This window comes from Vipera ursinii (assembly GCF_947247035.1).
Source record: "Vipera ursinii genome assembly, chromosome: 12".
Taxonomy (NCBI): Eukaryota; Metazoa; Chordata; class Lepidosauria; order Squamata; family Viperidae; genus Vipera; species Vipera ursinii.
Genome location: NC_139525.1, coordinates 15,932,271 through 15,949,998, shown reverse-complemented (window position 1 = coordinate 15,949,998; position 17,728 = coordinate 15,932,271). Strand labels below are relative to the sequence as shown.

Here is a 17,728-nt window from a genome sequence, read left to right as displayed (position 1 = left end):
CATATCATTATTTAAGGTCATGTTTCTCAAACTTGGTAATTTTAAGATGTGTGACCTTCAACTCCCAGAATTCTGGCTGGGGAATTGTGGGAAGTTTGAGAAACACTGATAACAATGTACTGTAATTATGTATTTTTGAATGACACATATTTAATGTAACTTAATATTTACATAGTAGAAATGGCGATGTATTATGATAATAGACTACATTTGCTTAGCAGCCCTGGGAGTAAATACTTCAGTTTTATCGTCTGTAGCAAAGAGGCCATCAAATATTTGAGAGTGGTCAGATTGTTAATGAAACTACGGCTGCAGGGTAAGATAATCCCCATCAGTCAATTGCAAAAGGCAGCTTTACTTAGAACATAAAATAATAGAGTTGGAAGGGACCTTGGAGGTCCTCTAGTCCAACACCCTGTTTACGCAGGAGACCCTGCTTACCGTTCCAAAACAGGTAGTTCTCTACTTACAACGGTTAGTTTAGTGACTGTTCAAAGTTACAATGGCACAGAAAAAGTGAGTTATGACTGTTTTTCACACTTATGACCATTGCAGCATCCCCATGGTCATGTGATCAAAGCCGGATGCTTGGCAACTGACTCATATTTATGACGGTTGCAGTGTCCCGCGGTCACATGACCAGGTCTTGTGAGCTTCTGATGAGCAAAGTCAATGGGGGAAGCCACATTCGCTGAACAACCGTGTTACTAACTTAACAATTGCAGTGATTCCCTTAACAACCAGGGCAAGAAAGGTCGTGAAATGGGGCGGAATTCACTCAACAAATGTCACTTAATAGCATAAATTGTGGGCTCGCTTGCGGTCGTAAGCTGAGGGTTACCTATAATTACCTCCTGTGACAGGACCTTTAATATTATTAAGCAACATCTGCCTATCCCAGATCCTTGGGAAGGACTTGACAGGTAGGCAAAAATCCCAAATCTAGTCTAAAAATCGTTTTGCAAATCATTTATTTTATTTTTTATTTTAATCCCATTTATATCCCGCCCTTCTCCGAAGACTCAGGGTGGCTTACAAGCTTAGCAGTAGCCTTCATTCTATGTATATGCCTGCTTATTAGGGCTTTCACACACACACCCCCAAGTGGCATTATTACAAAGTCAGCTTATTGCCCCCAACAATCTGGGTCCTCATTTTACCTACCTCGGAAGGATGGAAGGCTGAGTCAACCTTGAGCCTGGTGGGACTCGAACCTGCACTAATTGCAGGCAGCTGGTGTTACTTAAGGAGGCATTAGCCCACTGCTCCACCAAAGCTCATAATCATCAACAATGCTCAGATTTGGAAAGAAGAGAAAAAGTGAATGAGTCTTTTGCGTGCCATTATTCATTTGTGGCCTTTCTGGGCATATGACTGGACCACATGATCTTTAGATATGGAAGCCAAGAAGAAGCCACGGAGCATCAATACTTAGAAATGATGTTCTATATGTTGACAGCAGCAAGAGTAGTCTACGCTCAGAAATGGAAGACTACACCAATTCCTACAACGGAGGAATGGTTACAAAAGCCGATGGAGCTAGCAGAGATGGCTAACCTGACTGTACTGATTAAAGAAAAGAACACGAATGCTTTTATTGCCATGTGGAAACCACTCCTAGATTTTGTGCTTGAGGTGGGAAAAAAAAAATGAACATTTTGATTGTGGGCTTTAGCAGTTAGATAGATTTGACATTAATGAAACGGCTAGTTTATAACGTTTTGTAAAAGTAAAACGTTGATGTTTGAAGTCGATACTCTATTGCTGTGGTGGGGAACCTATGGCACGCGTGCCACAGGTGGCACGCAGAGCCCTCTCTGTGGGTACATGCGCCGTCGCCCCAGTCCTAGGCCTTCAGCTGGGTTTTATAAAACATTGTCACTGCCGTGTGCAAAAAAAAAAAAGGTTCAATCAGTCAATCAATTTGAACTTCTCGCAGGAAAAAAAAGATCTCGCAAAGTTGGAATTGATTGATTGAACTTTTTAGTCCCGCCCAGTCTGCCGTTACCACTGCAGCTACGCCCGCTGAATGGGCCACGCCCACCCAATGGGCCACACCCAGCCAATGGGCCACGCCCATCTAACACCCGACGATACATAAGTGAGTTTTGGGTTGCAGTTTGGGCACTCGGTCTCTAATAGGTTCACCATCACTGCTCTATTGCATAGAAGGACATTGGAAGTCAATGCCTTTTTCCGCTTTTTTCCCCTCCCTTGCCTCATTTCTCTACTCTCCTTTCCCTTCCCTGTTTTTTCCGCTATTTGCTTTTGTATTTCCATTGTATATTACAAACTAATAAAACTTCCTAATAAAAAACAAATGCTTAGAAACGAGAGAGCATATTTGTAGGTCTGGTGGTAGATGTGGTTGGTGGTTTGTTGCTGTACAACTTCCAAACGTTTCATCACCAGGCTAAGTGATATCCTGAGTAGGACCTCGGTTGAAGTGTCTGCTTTCAGTTTGTCTCTGCTATTATTGACCCCATGTGCTCACGTGGTTGGTGGGTCTCATGTGGTCATGTGGTTGGTGGGTCACTTGGTGACCTTCACATGGCATCACCAGCCAGTCCCATGGCATGCTACACAGCATGACCAGCCGGTCACATGACACACCAGCCACATGACCACATGAGCTCAATAAAAGAGGAGAAGAACTGAAACAAGATACTTCAACCAAAATCCCACTGAGGCTGTCACCCAGGCTGGTGATAAAATGTTTGCAAACTAAACAGCAAGCCTGGAGAACAAACCACCATCAACGGTATCTGTCAAGGTAATGATTTAGAAGCTAACCAGCTTGTATAATGTGAGATGTATGATGTAACGATGGGAATGACTCAGCAAGGTCTGTGTCCCTTTAGGAGCCAGCTGGGTCTGTATCTCCTTAAGAGCCTTTGTATAGAAGGAAGGCTCTGCTGCTGTGTTCCCTCTCTTTCATTTCCTGCTGTAATTGTGGTTTGCTGGATCCTGCTATATTAGCAAGTGTGTGTGTGTGTGTGTGTGTGTGTGTGTGTGTGTGTGTATTTGTTCCTGGTGTATGATATTGTAGCTACTGTAAGATAAACCACCATTTGATACAAGCCACTGTTCACTGTGTTTATTCCTGGGTTATCTCAGCGTAATAAGACTGTGCACACTCTGACAGTATCAATACTTACGCAAGAGCCATGATTCCATATGGCCAGGATCGGATCTCCAGCCTCTTCCGGCTCTTGACTTCATCCAGGGTCAACACCATCCCACTATCTGACTCACCGTCCTACAGGAGAGGAGGAAGAAAAGACTCAGAATGTGCTTCTGAAAACTACTTATTCAAAGCCAGAGGTTAGACCTGGGATAGGCAACCTTGGCTCTTTTATGACTCGTGGACTTCAACTCCCAGAATTCCTGAGAGTTGAAGTCCACAAGTCATAAAAGAGCCAAGGTTGCCTAGATTGGCTCCCATGCGAGAATCATTTTAGCTCCAGAAGAAGACCACTTTCCCTTCCCAGGTTTTTCCCTGGCTTTTTTGCTACCTTTTAATTATATTTACAACCACACAGCTTTTAATTTTTTTTGGAAACCTGCCTTGACACTGGCTAGATTATACGGTGACTTTTTATTTTGCACACTATTATATTTTTTTATTCAAAGTATTAAAGTGTGTTTTATTGCAAACCACTCAGAGAGCATTGGCTACTGGGCAGTTTAAATAATTTAAATGAAATACATCGAATAAAGTGGGACCTCAAATGGACCAGGGATTTTGTACACCAACCTGAACCTCCTGGTTCATTAAAAAAAAATGGACAAGATTGCCACCAAATATTGTATTTCTCGCAGTGGGGGTAGTGACTGGTGTATTATAATTATTTTGTACAGTATTCTACTAAGATCATGAGAAATTTAATCTGGTAGGAATCATACTCAATTTTCTGCTTTAAATTCAGAGATAGTCTGGGCACAGAAATGGCCTTATCTCTGCCCCCTCCCAACCATCTGGGTTGCAGCCGGCTCCCTTCATTTAATTCCACTTCTGCTTTCTGCTTAGCTTGTAAACTACCTCTTCCGTTTTATGAGGAGGGTGCTTTAAAAGGCAAATATGGATCAAGTTTAGAAATCCATACAAACCGAAGGGATGCAATGGTGTGGTGGGAATGAATTGTGAAAAGGAAGGGAGGGAGGGAGGAAAGGGAGGAAGGAAGAAAGATGGGAAGATAAAGAGATAGGACAGGGCAGTTGTTATGTTCCTTCCTTTAATTTTTCCATCCTTGAAGTTCTAGATATGCAAAAGTCCAAGGTAAGAAAACCAGGGAACAGGGGTGGGCTGATTTCTCCTAAACTGGAGCCCTGATCTATGTAACTAAGCTTTGTTGACACTGATTGGATGCAGCTTCCTCCAAACTTCAAGCAGGAGGTTTCCCAAGCTATCTGGAGATATGGGGGATTGAACGAAGGGCCTTCCGCATCTTTACCACCAAATGACGACTCTTTAAATGTCTTCCTAAGGTGCACCGTGGAACATTACATCTGCTGTATGATTAAACCCAATGGACTAAAGCTGACGTGAGATTACCCTTGCCTTTGCTTGGTATCCCAACTTGCAGTTAGACATAATGCGTTCAACCTCAACGAACAGTCCCAAATCTGGACATTTGGCAAGAAACCATCACCCCATTGTATGCCTATCAAATATGATATGCTTCGAAGTTCATCAGAGTTGGAACAAATGTGAGAGGCTTCTGATGCATTTCCCCCCCACCACCACCATATTGAGATTTTTCTCTCTTTTCTTTTCTATTAGCCAATATCCAAGGAAGAATTGGGTTGGAGTAAGAAAATAAGTAGTGCCTTTAAGTCTAACCAACTTTATCTGGGCATAAAGTCTATGAGCAAAAGCCTGTCAAGCCCCACACTCTGATAAGTGAGCTGCTATTCATGAAGAAGTTAATTAGCCTTAAAAGTGCTACTATATTCTGTATTTCTCCTGGATAATAGTGGCTGATCCTTTCTTCTTCTTTTCCATCTCCCCAGATTTGCTCACTTGGCTGGCAAGTTTACCAACCTATTATACTGTATCTTAGTGCAACAGCACTTAGACTTATATACTGCTTCAAAGTGCTTAACAGCCCTCTCTAAGCGGCTTACACAGTCAGCCTATTGCTTCCAACAATCTGGGTCCTCTTTTTCTCGACCTCGGAAGGATGGAAGGCTGAGTCAACCTTGAGCCGGTCATGATCGAACTCCAGACTGTGGGCAGAGTTAGCCTGCCATACTGCATTCTAACCACTGCGCCACGATGGCTCAATATAGCAGGATAAATCCATAAATGACAATGCAATTGTCTGAAAAATATTGGCTACATTATGCGCCTATTGTTAACCTGTACCTTTGGATAACTTCAATTGTTTGTTCCTTTTCAAGTAATTGTTTACATTCAGGGATGGATTTCCTAGCTGTTTCCTGCTTGCAGATCTTCCCCTTAACAGTGGCCACTTTCAGGTGGGCGGTGAAAAACACAAGTCCGGTTCAAGCTCACCTCGTGTATGATCTTCCCTTTCTCTACAGGCACCTCATCAAAAGTCTTGACACTGAGTGGCCGGTTCTTGGAGTTAATGCTGGAAATAAAGAGGAGGTAAGATTTTGGGTTTCCCACACATGGCCATTAAAGTGGGCAGCTGACACAAGGACGATCTTTTCTGCCCATTCGTGTGAAAAAAAAAGATACCGGAAAAGAGATGATTACGGAGCTGGAGGCTAAAACATACTGTATGAAGAACGGTTGCAGGAATTGGGTTTGCCTAGTTTAATGAAGAGAAGGACCAGGGGAGACATGATATCAGGGTTCCAATATTTGAGGGGCTGTCAGAGAGAGGAGGGGGTCAACCAATTTTCCAAAGCACCTGAAGGCCAGACAAGGAATAACGGATGGAAACTGATCAAGGAGACATTCAACCTAGAAATAAGGAGAAGTCTTCTGACAGTGAGAACAATCAACTAATGGAACAGCTTGCCTTCAGAAGTTGTGGGAGCTTCAGCATTGGAAGGTTGCAAGAAGAGACTGGACTGCCATCTGCCAGAAAAGGTGTAGGGTCTCCTGCTTAAGCAGGGGGTTGGACTAGATGACCTATAAGGTACCTTTCAACTCTGTTATTCTATCCCAGGGGTCTTCCAACTTGGCCCTTTTATGACTTGTGGAGTTCAACTCCCAGAAGTCATAAAAGGGCCACGTTTGAAGACCCCTGTTCCATTCTAACAAGCATTCTGCTCAGTCCCCTAATCATCTTTTTTGATCTTCTCTGCACTCTTTCTAGAATCTCAACACCTTTCTTGTATCCTGGTGACCAAAACTGGACTCAGTATTCCAAGTGTGGTCTTACCAATGCAGTATATAAAGTGGTAAGACTTCTCATGATTTTGATACTCTCCCTCTGTTGATGCAGCCATTGGCTTTTTTGGCAGTTGCAGCACAGTGCTGGCTCATATTTAAGCCACCTGGTATGTTCTTAGGAATAAAGGAAATAGCCAGTAAGAGGGTTGGAGAAGCTGCAGAAATACAGTGGAGGCACAATTTAATTTCCACTGCTATCCACCTTTCCTTCCAAGTGCTTACTCTGATCTATGAAAAACATTAATCCGTTAATTCATTTGGAGATGCTGCAAAAAAAGAGGTGTACTGCTACTTCTATCACATCCAGAACTTTTAGGGCTTCTGTGATCACTTGTTACAATGAGATCAATGGCTGTGCCTCAGTATTGATTAAACAAGGCAACATAGGGGCAATTTTGAGTTTTTACAGGCTATCCTAGACTTTTTAGAAGACAGTCTACCAATCTGGGCTTTCACATCTATTTGCACCAGTCAAGGAACGATAACAGACTTTTTCAAAAGATGAGAAAAAGAGGAAAGAAACAAAGACTAGAATCAATCAATAAGACGGTCGTTTCTGGCTGGGAAAAGTTTTTCCATGGCTTGAAGTTGCTCCCTTACCTGGCTTCTATAGCACTCCAGCGGTGAATGAAGTTGCTCACATTCTCTTCCAAGATGCAGATCTTTGGGTTGGAGTCTCCATCAGGACACAAGGTAATGTTCAGTGGGATATAGTCTTTCCCATCCTTGGGAAAAGAAAACAGGAGAAGCTGAGGCTCACTTCTCTTTCTTGATTTCAGAAATCATAAACTGTCCCATTCCTATAATTCTCGTAGGAGATCGCCTTCAGGAGATTATTTTTTTCCATTTTATCTCTCTGGGACCCAGCTGTAATATTTTGGCAATGCACTAGCCATGGTATCTTGTCCAACATACACTTTTCTCTATTTCTGAGGTCATCAAGAAAATTTCCAACTGGCCCAAGGTCACCCAGCTGGCTTTGTACCTAAGGCAAGGCTGGAACTCACAATCTCCCATTTTCTAGACCGATGCCTTAACCAATCTGGCTGAGATTTCATATTTGGAGCCTTAATCCAGATGCTCTAAATCTCAGCTCTCATCATCCACAACTAGAGGTGATGGGAGTCATAATCCAAGAATGTCTCAAGGTCCACAGTTTCTGTATGCTGCCTAAACTACTACATTTCTTTGCTTTCTTTCTCTTGTGGATCCTTTGCTCAACACTTATCTGTTAATCTTCCAAGGAGCTGAATGTAGAGAAGTAAAGCTTGGACCAGTGGGCATAGAGCATCGAATCGTAAGTCTGGAAGGGATCTTGGAGGTCTTCTAGCCCAACCTCTGCTCAAGGCAGGAGAACTTATCCCTTCCCAGTCAAATTGTTGTCCAGGCTATTCTTGAAAGCCTCCAGCAACGGAGCACCTAGAACTCCCGCAGGGAAGCTTTTCCATTGATGAATGATTCTTACTGTCAGAACATTTCTCCATACTCCTAGGTTGGATCTCTCCATAAGAAGCTTCCACCCGTTACTTCTTGTCCTGCCTTCAGGTGCTTTGGAGAATAAATCAATTGCCTTTTCTCTGTGACAGCCTCTCAAGTACTGGAAGACAGTTATCATGTCCCCCCTAATCCTTCTCTTCAATAGGCTAGACATACCTAGTTCCCTCAACTGTTCAACAATCCTGAGAAGTAGGCCAGACTTAAGAAGTACAAGGGCATCATGTTCAGCTGGGGACGCTGAGGCTGAAGCTCATCCTAGCACGTACATAGTCCCTATGTTAGCCCATTGAGAAGAAATCCAGAACATTAGGTCCCAAACTAATTATTCTTTGCTATATTTAGAAACCAGCATTTCTTTAGCTGTTTGCAAGACTCTTAAGAAACCACACATGGTCCCTCTTATTTATCCAATTATAAAACTTGTCCTTTTAAAATTTAACTTGCAGGAAGAGCTTTTGCTTCCATTTAGTTGAAGCATTTCCCACCCAAACGGGACCATTCTTCTGCATTTTACCTGCTGTACATTTGCCTGGAGCAGATCCCCTAAGCGTTCCACAAGGTTGGTAAAAGTGGGTCTCTCGGTTGGGGTACTGTGCCAGCAGTCCAACATGGTCTGGTAGCTACAGGGGATTTAAAAAATGGTGATTGAATTTTAAAACTGACAAAGAGCTATCAATCCATTCTTCTGCTAGCTAACCCTGTGCCCTGTTGGGCCATCAGAATTTATTTTTTTAAGATGAAAGAGAGGCCAGCAGATAACATTTCAGTCAAAATGTCCACTCGGTGTGGCACAAAGGTCCTTCTTAATAGCATGGCTTTGATGAATTAACTCGGGCAGGCAGTTCTGTAGTTCAGGTGTGGCACTGGGAAGACCCACTGCCTTATGATGTTATTATTGATTTAATTTATCAGCAACCCATTTCCCCAACAACTCTGGAGTCCCTGTGGATTTTACTCCACTAGTTGTTGCTTACTACAGGGGATGGTGCTCATCTCCATGTCAAGGCCATTGAGCCAGCACTGTCCAAAGACATTTCCACACTCATGTGGCCAGCATGACATCATGGAGCTCTGTTACCTTCCCACTGAAGTGGTACCTATTTATCTACTCGCATCTGCATGCTTTCAGACTGCTAGGTTGGCAGGAGCTGGGGCACGGAACGGGAGCTCACTCCATCGCATGGCGCTCAGATCTTGAACCTGGGCTGCTGGCTTTCCAGCCAACAAGCCCAGCATCTTAACTGCTGAACTACCACACCAGCCCCAACAGCTCTGGGCAGCCTATAATTAAATATAGAGGGGAAAAAGTACTTAGTTTGAATGACATTTCCATCCAGTATATCCAAATGTTTTCAGGAAATTATTTAAAATCAAAAAAGTATTGCCCATTGTGTCTGGCCAGGACTGAGAAATCCCAAAGCTTTCCAAAATGATTTTAGTGGAGAGCTAGCTTAGGGAGTAGGAGACTGGGTGTAAAGAATAGTGACTAACTGTAGATTCTGCAGTTGCTTCATGCAACTCTGTAGGAAGAGATTTATCTGGAAAAAGAATGAGAAGTGACAGAAAAGTAAGGTATCAGACAGACCTCAGAAGACATAAAGGCTCTTGAAGAAGTAAAGGCACATTTGTTGTTCTGTACTTGGGAGAATTATGGGCGAACAGAGCAATGTAAAACATCTAGAAATGGATGGGAAAACTTACATTTCTGGAGTGGAATACTCTGGAGACCTCATCCGTGTTCCTTCTTTGAGACGTCGACAAAAGTCCTCATCAATATGGACTCCTGGATAAGGAGAAGCCCCTGCAAGGATAAATATGGAGTAATGAGTACCATTCAGAAACACAGTTTTCTTGTGTCTCTTCCAGACATGCCATAATCATAAGGGAAAGGTGCGTGTGTACCACATATGCATGAGTGTGTGTGTGGGTCTGTGTGCGTGATACATTAGACCAGACATATCTAGTTACTCTTTAATAAATAAGGACTGGAATATAGTTTCCAAGATTGCATATCCATAAAGCTTTTTCCTGACATTAAACTCGATTAATAATATCCTGGGTGAATATCCTTGATCATGCACTGATTCCTGTTAGAGGTTTGACATCCAGCTCCTCATCATTGGCATGGCACGATGATCTTTAGAAACAAATAAAAATGCTAATGCTTAGAGTTTGACTGGAATAATTTGTTGTACACCCTATTTTGGCTTTCATTAGCCATAGAAGAGAGAGAATCTCACTACAGGCTTTTTCAGCTATGTTTCTATCGGACAGAATGAAATGTATGCTTTGGAGAAGATTAAGCTATTTCTTGAAAGTCTTCTGTTGTGAAGTCAGGGACAACTGCAGAAGCCTCCTCCCTCTAAAAAAGTCAAGATGGCCTTCACCTTGTTGACTTTATGGACCCCTTGTGAATGCCCCAGATGGAGGGAGTGATTGATTCCTTCCACAGATCAGAAGTATGTACAGTATTGTTTTTGCAAGTGATGGGATACACTTAACATTTGAGTGAAAAGACAGGGGCTGTTCACTCAAAAATTGGGTGCTTTTAGAAAACTAAATTTCACCTATATCTAATTCAAATCAAATATAGCACTGCTGATGTTACCTAGTTTGGGTAGTGAAACGTCTGCAAGCAAACAAGCAAGCTCAGAGAGCAAATCAAATATAGTCATTAGGTTTACTCTGGAGTCATGTCTAATGAAGGGACGCAGTGGCTCAGTGGGTTAGGACGCCGAGCTTGTCGATCAGAAGGTCGGCAGTTTAGCGGGTCGAATCCCGAGTGCCGCGTAACAGAGTGACCGCCTGTTATTTGTCCCAGCTTCTGCCAACCTAGCAGTTCGAAAGCACGTAAAAATACAAGTAGAAAAATAGGGACCACTATGGTGGGAAGGTAACAGCGTTCCGTGCACCTTTGGCGTCTAGTCATGCCAGTCACATGACCATGGAGACGTCCTCGGACAAGCGCTGGCTCTTTGGCTTTGAAACGGAGATGAGCACCGGCCCCTAGAGTTGGAAACGGCTAGCAAGCATGTGTGGGGGAACCTTTACCTTTACCTTTTACATGTCTAATGCCATCACTTCTTTTTGTCTCCTTTTTTTGCACTCATGAAAGAATTGACCAGTGACATTACCATTGCCTGGAGAATGCCCAGCTGGAGGATTCTTTCATGCCCATGGTAGGAGCTGGAGCAAAGGATAAGAGCTCACCCCATACCAAGGGAACACCTGGCCTCAAATGCAGGCTTGCTAACCACCCAGCATCCTAACCATCAGAGTTACCATGCTCCTCTTTGGTCTCATTAAAATGACTACTCATTAACTTTGAGGACTCTCTGACATTTACCCTCAAGATTCTGGGAAATTCTAGTGGGCTCTAGAGTCTCATATCTGCAAGTCGATGATGCATTCACAAGAAGCCAATGCAGATTGGCTTCTTGAGAATGCATCCTCATTCATAAGAATCATTAAATTTAATCATGTAATCATCATTAAAGGCCTGGAGACTAAAAATATGGAGAAAGGTTGCAGGATTTGGGTTTGGTTAGTCTACAGAAAAGAAGGACTGGGGGGACATGATAGCAGTGTTCCAGTAATTGAGGGGTGGTCACAAAGAGGAGGGGGTCAACTTATTTTCAAAAGCACCAGAAGGCAAGACAAGAAACAATGGATGGAAGCTAATCAAGGAGAGAAGCAACCTGGAATTAAGGAGAAACTTCCTAACAGCAAGGACAATTAACTAGTGGAATAGCTTGTCTTCAGACATTGTGGGTGCTTCATCACTGGAGCTTTTTAAGAAGAGACTGGACAGTCATTTGTCTGAAATGGTATAGGATCTCCTGGTTGAGCAGGGGTTGGACTAGATGACCTCCAAGGTCCCTTCCAGCTCTATTCTGATTCTGATTCTGATACAGACATTTAGAATAGAATAGAGCTGGAAGGGACCTTGGAGGTCTTCTAGTCCAGCCCCCTGCTGAAGCAGGAGAACCTAGACCATCTCAGACAAGTGACTGTCTAGCTAGCCTCTTCTTAAAAATCTGCAGTGATGGAGCGCCCACAATTTCTTTGCAACAAGCAAGCAAAATGACCATCTTATACCCTAGCCTTTGAGAGGACATGCTCAGGAGCAAAACATGGATTGTTCCAGAAACTTGTGAAATGCCAAATCAATAACTACGAATCAATAAGAAGTTCTGACAAATGGTCTGGGCAGAAAAGCTGTAGGAAGATAAACTCCGTGTCAGCTGTCAGCACCTTGTTATTTGAAATCTTGCAGAAGAGGGATTCCTGCTGTTATGACGCTGAACAAAGATGACAAGGAAAGCGAACAGCATATTGATATATTAACCTAATACAAATGTCAAGGAGGAAAAAACCCCACACACTTTGAAAGAGCTGAGCAAATTTTAATTCAGCTTGACTTCCTTGAAAAGTAGAAGAAAGAAAGAAAAAGCAAAGAACGTTAATCCAGATCTCATTGCTGGAATCCACTGTCATCGCTGGAAAAAAATTTCCACAGGAATCCTGCTGTTACTTGCATTGTGCAGATTTTCTACCATTTATAAATTGATGGTGCTGACCCGTCTCAGCCCAGCTCTTGCTAGATTTTCATCAGACGTTTCTGTGTCCATCAGCAAATATTTCATTAAAAAATGCAGCTGACACATTGCAGGCACTTGATAATAGCATGTTCATATTAATACAAGTAGGCCTTGACCCAAAGGTGTTTTTTTAGAAGGCAACTGGACTGTTTTTCTTCAAAGATTATTTGATGTTTGCAACTTCTTATAGCTGTAATCAAGATGCACGCACAAACACACACATGAACGCAGAAGCATACTGTGCATAGGCACGTGGAGGTTTTGCCACTGTAATACTTTAAGGCATTATTTATTTTTTTCCATTTTGAGAACTTAGCTACTGTTTAGAAAGAAGGATATGCTGCACAAAAGAAAGAGAAAAAGTCCACCTCTGAATTGCAACCATTCCATATGACATCAGTTGTGTTGGTGTGCCTGGTTAAGATTTTTTTTTGAAAAGGCCTTTGTTTATTTAAAGTCTCTGTTAAATCTGGCTTTGTCCCTGGTGAATTTTTTATCGGCCAAGACAGCTCTGGAAGTTGGCTACCCCAATTGCATTTTGGATTCACAGAAAAGCTGATTATAACACCGTAAATGTGCAGCTGTGGCCTCTATAATTGCTTGACTGCATCCATGCAACCAATATTACAAAACAAAACAAAACAAAACCCCCTCAATCCCAAATGCTTTGTGGGAGAAGCCGAAGAATGATAAAATAACAGTCAATTTAAGGGAGCGAAAGTTCCTGTTGTATACTTCACTTTTCTATTTCACAGTCGGAAATCTGTCTCCTGATAGCCAGCTTCCTCATCAAAAGTTCATAACTAGCTGATTAAGTTCTAGCTTTGTAATTGTCTCAATTCCTCCATGGCCCCCCTAAGGCGCTGCAGAATGCCATTCTTTCATAATCTGGGCTCCGTGAAGCTAAGGAAGAAACTGGAAGAAGATTTAATCTGGTTTTAATGCCAATGGAACCTCAACGGAGGGAACTTGGCCTGTTTAGTCTAAGGAAGAGAAGGACTAAGGGGTGACATGACAACAGTCTTCCAGTCCTTAGGGGCTGTCACAGAGGGGAACGGGTTATTCTCCAAAGACCTGAGGGTAGGACTAGAAGTAACAGATGGAAATTTAGCAAAGAGAGATCCAATCTAGAATTAAGGAGGAATTTCCTGACAGTGAGAACAATTAATCAATGTTTGCCAATGCTAGGCATAATACTTTTTGCAATGCTAACAAGCCAGGTAGATGGCTAGCTTATAGACTAAGGAAAAAGCAAAGGGCTTCCAATATAGATAAAATTGAACATAAGGGAAAGGTTGTGTTTCAACAGGATCTTATTAAGGAAGCCTTTTTGGATTTTTACTCTAAATTATATGCTAAGGAGAAGATTAATGAAAAGGACATTGATGTATATTTGGAGAATGCTAGCATCCCGGTTCTTACGCAAATACAAAAAGAGGAGATTAACTAATTGATAACAGAAGAAGAAATTTTTATAGCAATTAAGGAATTGAAGTTGGACAAAGCGCCAGGTACGGATGGTTTGACTGCGGTTTACTACAAAAATTTACAAATGGAGTTGATAAAGCCATTAAAGGAACTGTTCCAGATAATTCAGAGAGGGGGAAAGGTGCCTCCGTCTTGGAGAACTGCTTTTATCTCTTTGATTCCGAAGGAAGATCAAGATGCTACTCAAGTAAAAAATTACAGACCGATATCACTTTTAAATACAGATTATAAGATATTTGCTAAGGTGTTGGCTAACAGATTGATGAGGGTTCTGCAACAGGTGATTCATGGGGATCAAACTGGGTTTATTAGTGGTAGGCAAATGAAAAATAATGTGAGGCATATAGTTGATGTGTTAGAGTTTTTGGAAAGGAACAACCAGATCCCTGCGGCGCTAATCTTTTTAGATGCTAAAAAAGCTTTTGATCAATTGAATTGGCAATTTTTGATGAAAGTTTTAGATAAAATGAATTTTGGGGATAAATTTTTGCAACCAATTAGGGCATTATATCAAAAACAAACTGCCCGAATAATAGTTAACAATAGTTTGACTGAAGCATGTAATATTGAGAAGGGCACAAGGCAAGGGTGTCCGTTATCGCCTTTGTTATTTGTGTTAACATTGGAGATATTATTGGTAAAAATACGGAATTCGGAAAGAATTAAGGGTATACAAATTAGAGATCAGGATTATAGGTTGAGAGCATTCGCAGATGATCTGGTTGTTACGGTGACCCAGCCGGAGTACTCTGTTGTGGACCTGATGGAGATAATAATGCAATATGGAAAGGTTTCTGGATTTAAAGTTAATGCACAAAAAACTAAAATTCTGGCCAAAAATATGACAGTATCGCAAAAGGCTCTTTTAGAAGGATTAACTGGATTTGAGATTGCTAAAAGGGTCAAGTATTTGGGGGTGTTTTTGTCACCCTCTAATACAAAGTTATATAAAAATAACTATGAAAAATTATGGGGAAAAATTCAAAAAGAAATGGAGAGTTGGGAAAAATTGCAATTGTCTTTGTTGGGAAGAATCGCAGCAGTGAAAATGAATGTCCTGCCTAAATTTTTATTCTTATTTCAAATGATACCGGTTCTTAAGAAAGATTCTAATCTGGAAGAATGGCAGCGGGGTATCAATAAATTTGTCTGGGCAGGGAAAAGGCCACGAGTTAAACTTAAGATTATGCAGGATACTCGTGAAAGAGGTGGTCTTAAAATGCCCAATCTTAAATTATATTATGAAGCTGCTGCGTTAGCAGGAATAAGTGATTGGATTAATTTGACACAAGAGAGATTATTAAATCTTGAGGGCCACGACTTGTTATTTGGCTGGCATGCATATTTGTTGTATGATAAGAAGGTAGATAATGTGTTTAAAGTGCATATTTTAAGACAGGCATTGTTGAGAGTTTGGAAGAAGTATAGACATAAGTTAGACTGTAAGATGCCATTGTGGGCAATTCCAAAACACGCAATAGAAAACATAAATGTTGGTTTCAAACACGATGTGACTACGTATAAGGAGATCCTAAGTCTGGAAAGAAATGTCTGGTGTTTGAAGCCGTATAATCTCTTGCGAGATGAGAAGATTGTTCAAACTTGGTTTCAATATACTCAGTTACGGGCCAGGTGGAAAGAAGATCAGAAAACTGGTTTTACAATGACTGATGAAAATTTGATAAAGCAAATTAGAAATCAGGGTCCAGCACATATCAAACGGATATATCTTGAATTGATTGAAATTGACTCAGAAACAGAACTTGTTAAAGATTGTATGATAAAATGGGCCCAGAATATCCAAGAAGTTATTACAATGGACACGTGGGAAAAGATCTGGGTGAGGAATGTAAAATTTACACAAGCTCAAAATTTAAGAGAGAACTTTTATAAAATGTTTTATAGATGGCATTTAGATCCTAAAAAGCTTGCAAGTATGTATCCGAATTATCAGCCAAAATGCTGGAGGTGTGGTGGTGAAGATGCAACATATTTTCATATTTGGTGGACTTGTAAAAAGGTCAAGGCTTTTTGGATAAAAATTTGGTGGAATATGCAGAAGATCTTCAAGCGAAGGATAAAGTTTTCTCCGCAACTTTTTTTGTTGGGTATAATTACAGATGCTACGGCTGTGGACACTAAATTGATGTTGAATCTAATTACAGCAGCAAGACTTTTAATAGGTCAATATTGGAAGAAGGAGGAACTGCCGACCATAGAAGAATGGACTTTAAAGGTTTCTGACCTGGCAGAGATGGCAAAGATCTCGGCTTATTTGAAAGATCATTCGCAAGAACGATATATTATGGAGTGGAAAAAATGGATTGAATATATCCAGAACAAATATGGGACTAAAAAGTTTCATTTAGCATTTGAATAAGTCTTCCTTTCTATTTTCTTTTCTCTTTTCTTTTCTATATGAAATGTTAGTATTGTTTGTAGTTGTCTTATTTGAGCTAGAGAGTGATAAATTTAAGAATTTATTGTTGGTAGCATATGGATGCTTATGATTGTTCTTTGTTCTTATACCCTGTACTTAGCTCTGGGAAGTCGGGGGGGGGGAGGGGGGAAGGGGGGTAGGGGTAGGGAGGGATAGGTAGGGGAGGGGGAGGGGGGATTGTTAAAGATAAAATGTATTTTAAAACTTTTCAATAAAAAAAAGTTTGCCGATGCTCCTTCCTCGCCCTTCTTCCATCAAGCAGAGTTGGGCTGCTCCATCAAGTGATTTTCCTTCCTTTCCATTTTGCACTTTAGCCTTAAGGGGGTCCCAAGCAGAGCTCTCTTCCATTCCCCCCCCCACTTCCTCATCCATGCTTGCGTGGCATCACTTAGGATCAATGGAAGGCAACCGATCACTCTAATGAGGACAAATTATGAAATCCACCCCAGGGTCTTTGCTCAAGTTGGATGCAAAATTAACAGCAAAGAGGCAGGCAGGCAGGAAGGAAAGAAGTGATGCAGGACAAGGAAAATTGCTGCTGGTGTGAAAGCATTACAGGCAGAAGAGATGCTTGTTTGGGTGTTTTTGGAGAAACAGATAGAAATAGATGTAGAAATAGACATCTATTGCTTTCCATCACTTGAGCTTTGTAGCCATCCTGGGTTCATTTTTCTGTCCAGCAAAAAAACTAAACCCTCACATTTTCCGAAGCACCAGAAGGCAGGACAAGAAACAATGGATGGAAACCAATCAAGGAGAGAAGCAACCTGGAACTAAGGAGAAACTTCCTGACAGTGAGAACAATTAACCAGTGGAACGACTTGCCTTCAGAGGCTGTGGGTGCTCCATCACTGGAGGCCTTTAAGAAGAGATTGGACAGCCATTTGTCTGGAATGGTATAGGGTCTCCTGCCTGAGCGGGGGACTGGACTAGAAGACCTCCAAAGTCCCTTCCAACTCTGTTATTCTCTTAGCTTCTGTAAGAGCCTAAAGATTCTGTTCTGTTCAGTTCCTTTTCCATTCTCTACTCAGATTAGCGTGCAGTTCTGCCTCATCATTTTTCTGAAACTGAAGCTGAAAACCCAGAACAGTTTCTCAACCTTGGCAACGTGAAGATGTGTGGACTTCAACTCCCAGAAGCATGGCTGGCTGGGGAATTCTGGGAGTGGAAGTCCACACATCGTCACGTTGCCCAGGTTGAGAGACATTATTCTAGAAGAAGATTGACGAAGAGTCCAGTCGCACCCACTCTAGATAACAAGTCTTATTAATTGCTGCAAATCAGGAATGCTTCTTCCTCTTAATACAATTTGTGGGCGAGAGATTCCTAATT

At 41.7% G+C, this 17,728-nt stretch overlaps 1 protein-coding gene across 1 annotated transcript in view; it reads right to left on the bottom strand.

Annotated features, from left to right (window-relative positions):
* The window catches only part of LOC310646116 (vascular endothelial growth factor receptor kdr-like), a 201,589-nt gene that overhangs the window by 5,992 nt on the left and 177,869 nt on the right, over window positions 1–17,728 (bottom strand). Inside the window, exons 25-29 of the mRNA XM_083372361.1 lie at window positions 9,569–9,668; window positions 8,382–8,487; window positions 6,971–7,095; window positions 5,519–5,597; window positions 3,159–3,259 (exon numbers count right to left, since the gene is read on the bottom strand). Coding sequence (XP_083228487.1) covers window positions 3,159–3,259; window positions 5,519–5,597; window positions 6,971–7,095; window positions 8,382–8,487; window positions 9,569–9,668 — 511 coding nt within the window. The remainder of the gene's footprint in view (window positions 1–3,158; window positions 3,260–5,518; window positions 5,598–6,970; window positions 7,096–8,381; window positions 8,488–9,568; window positions 9,669–17,728) is intronic.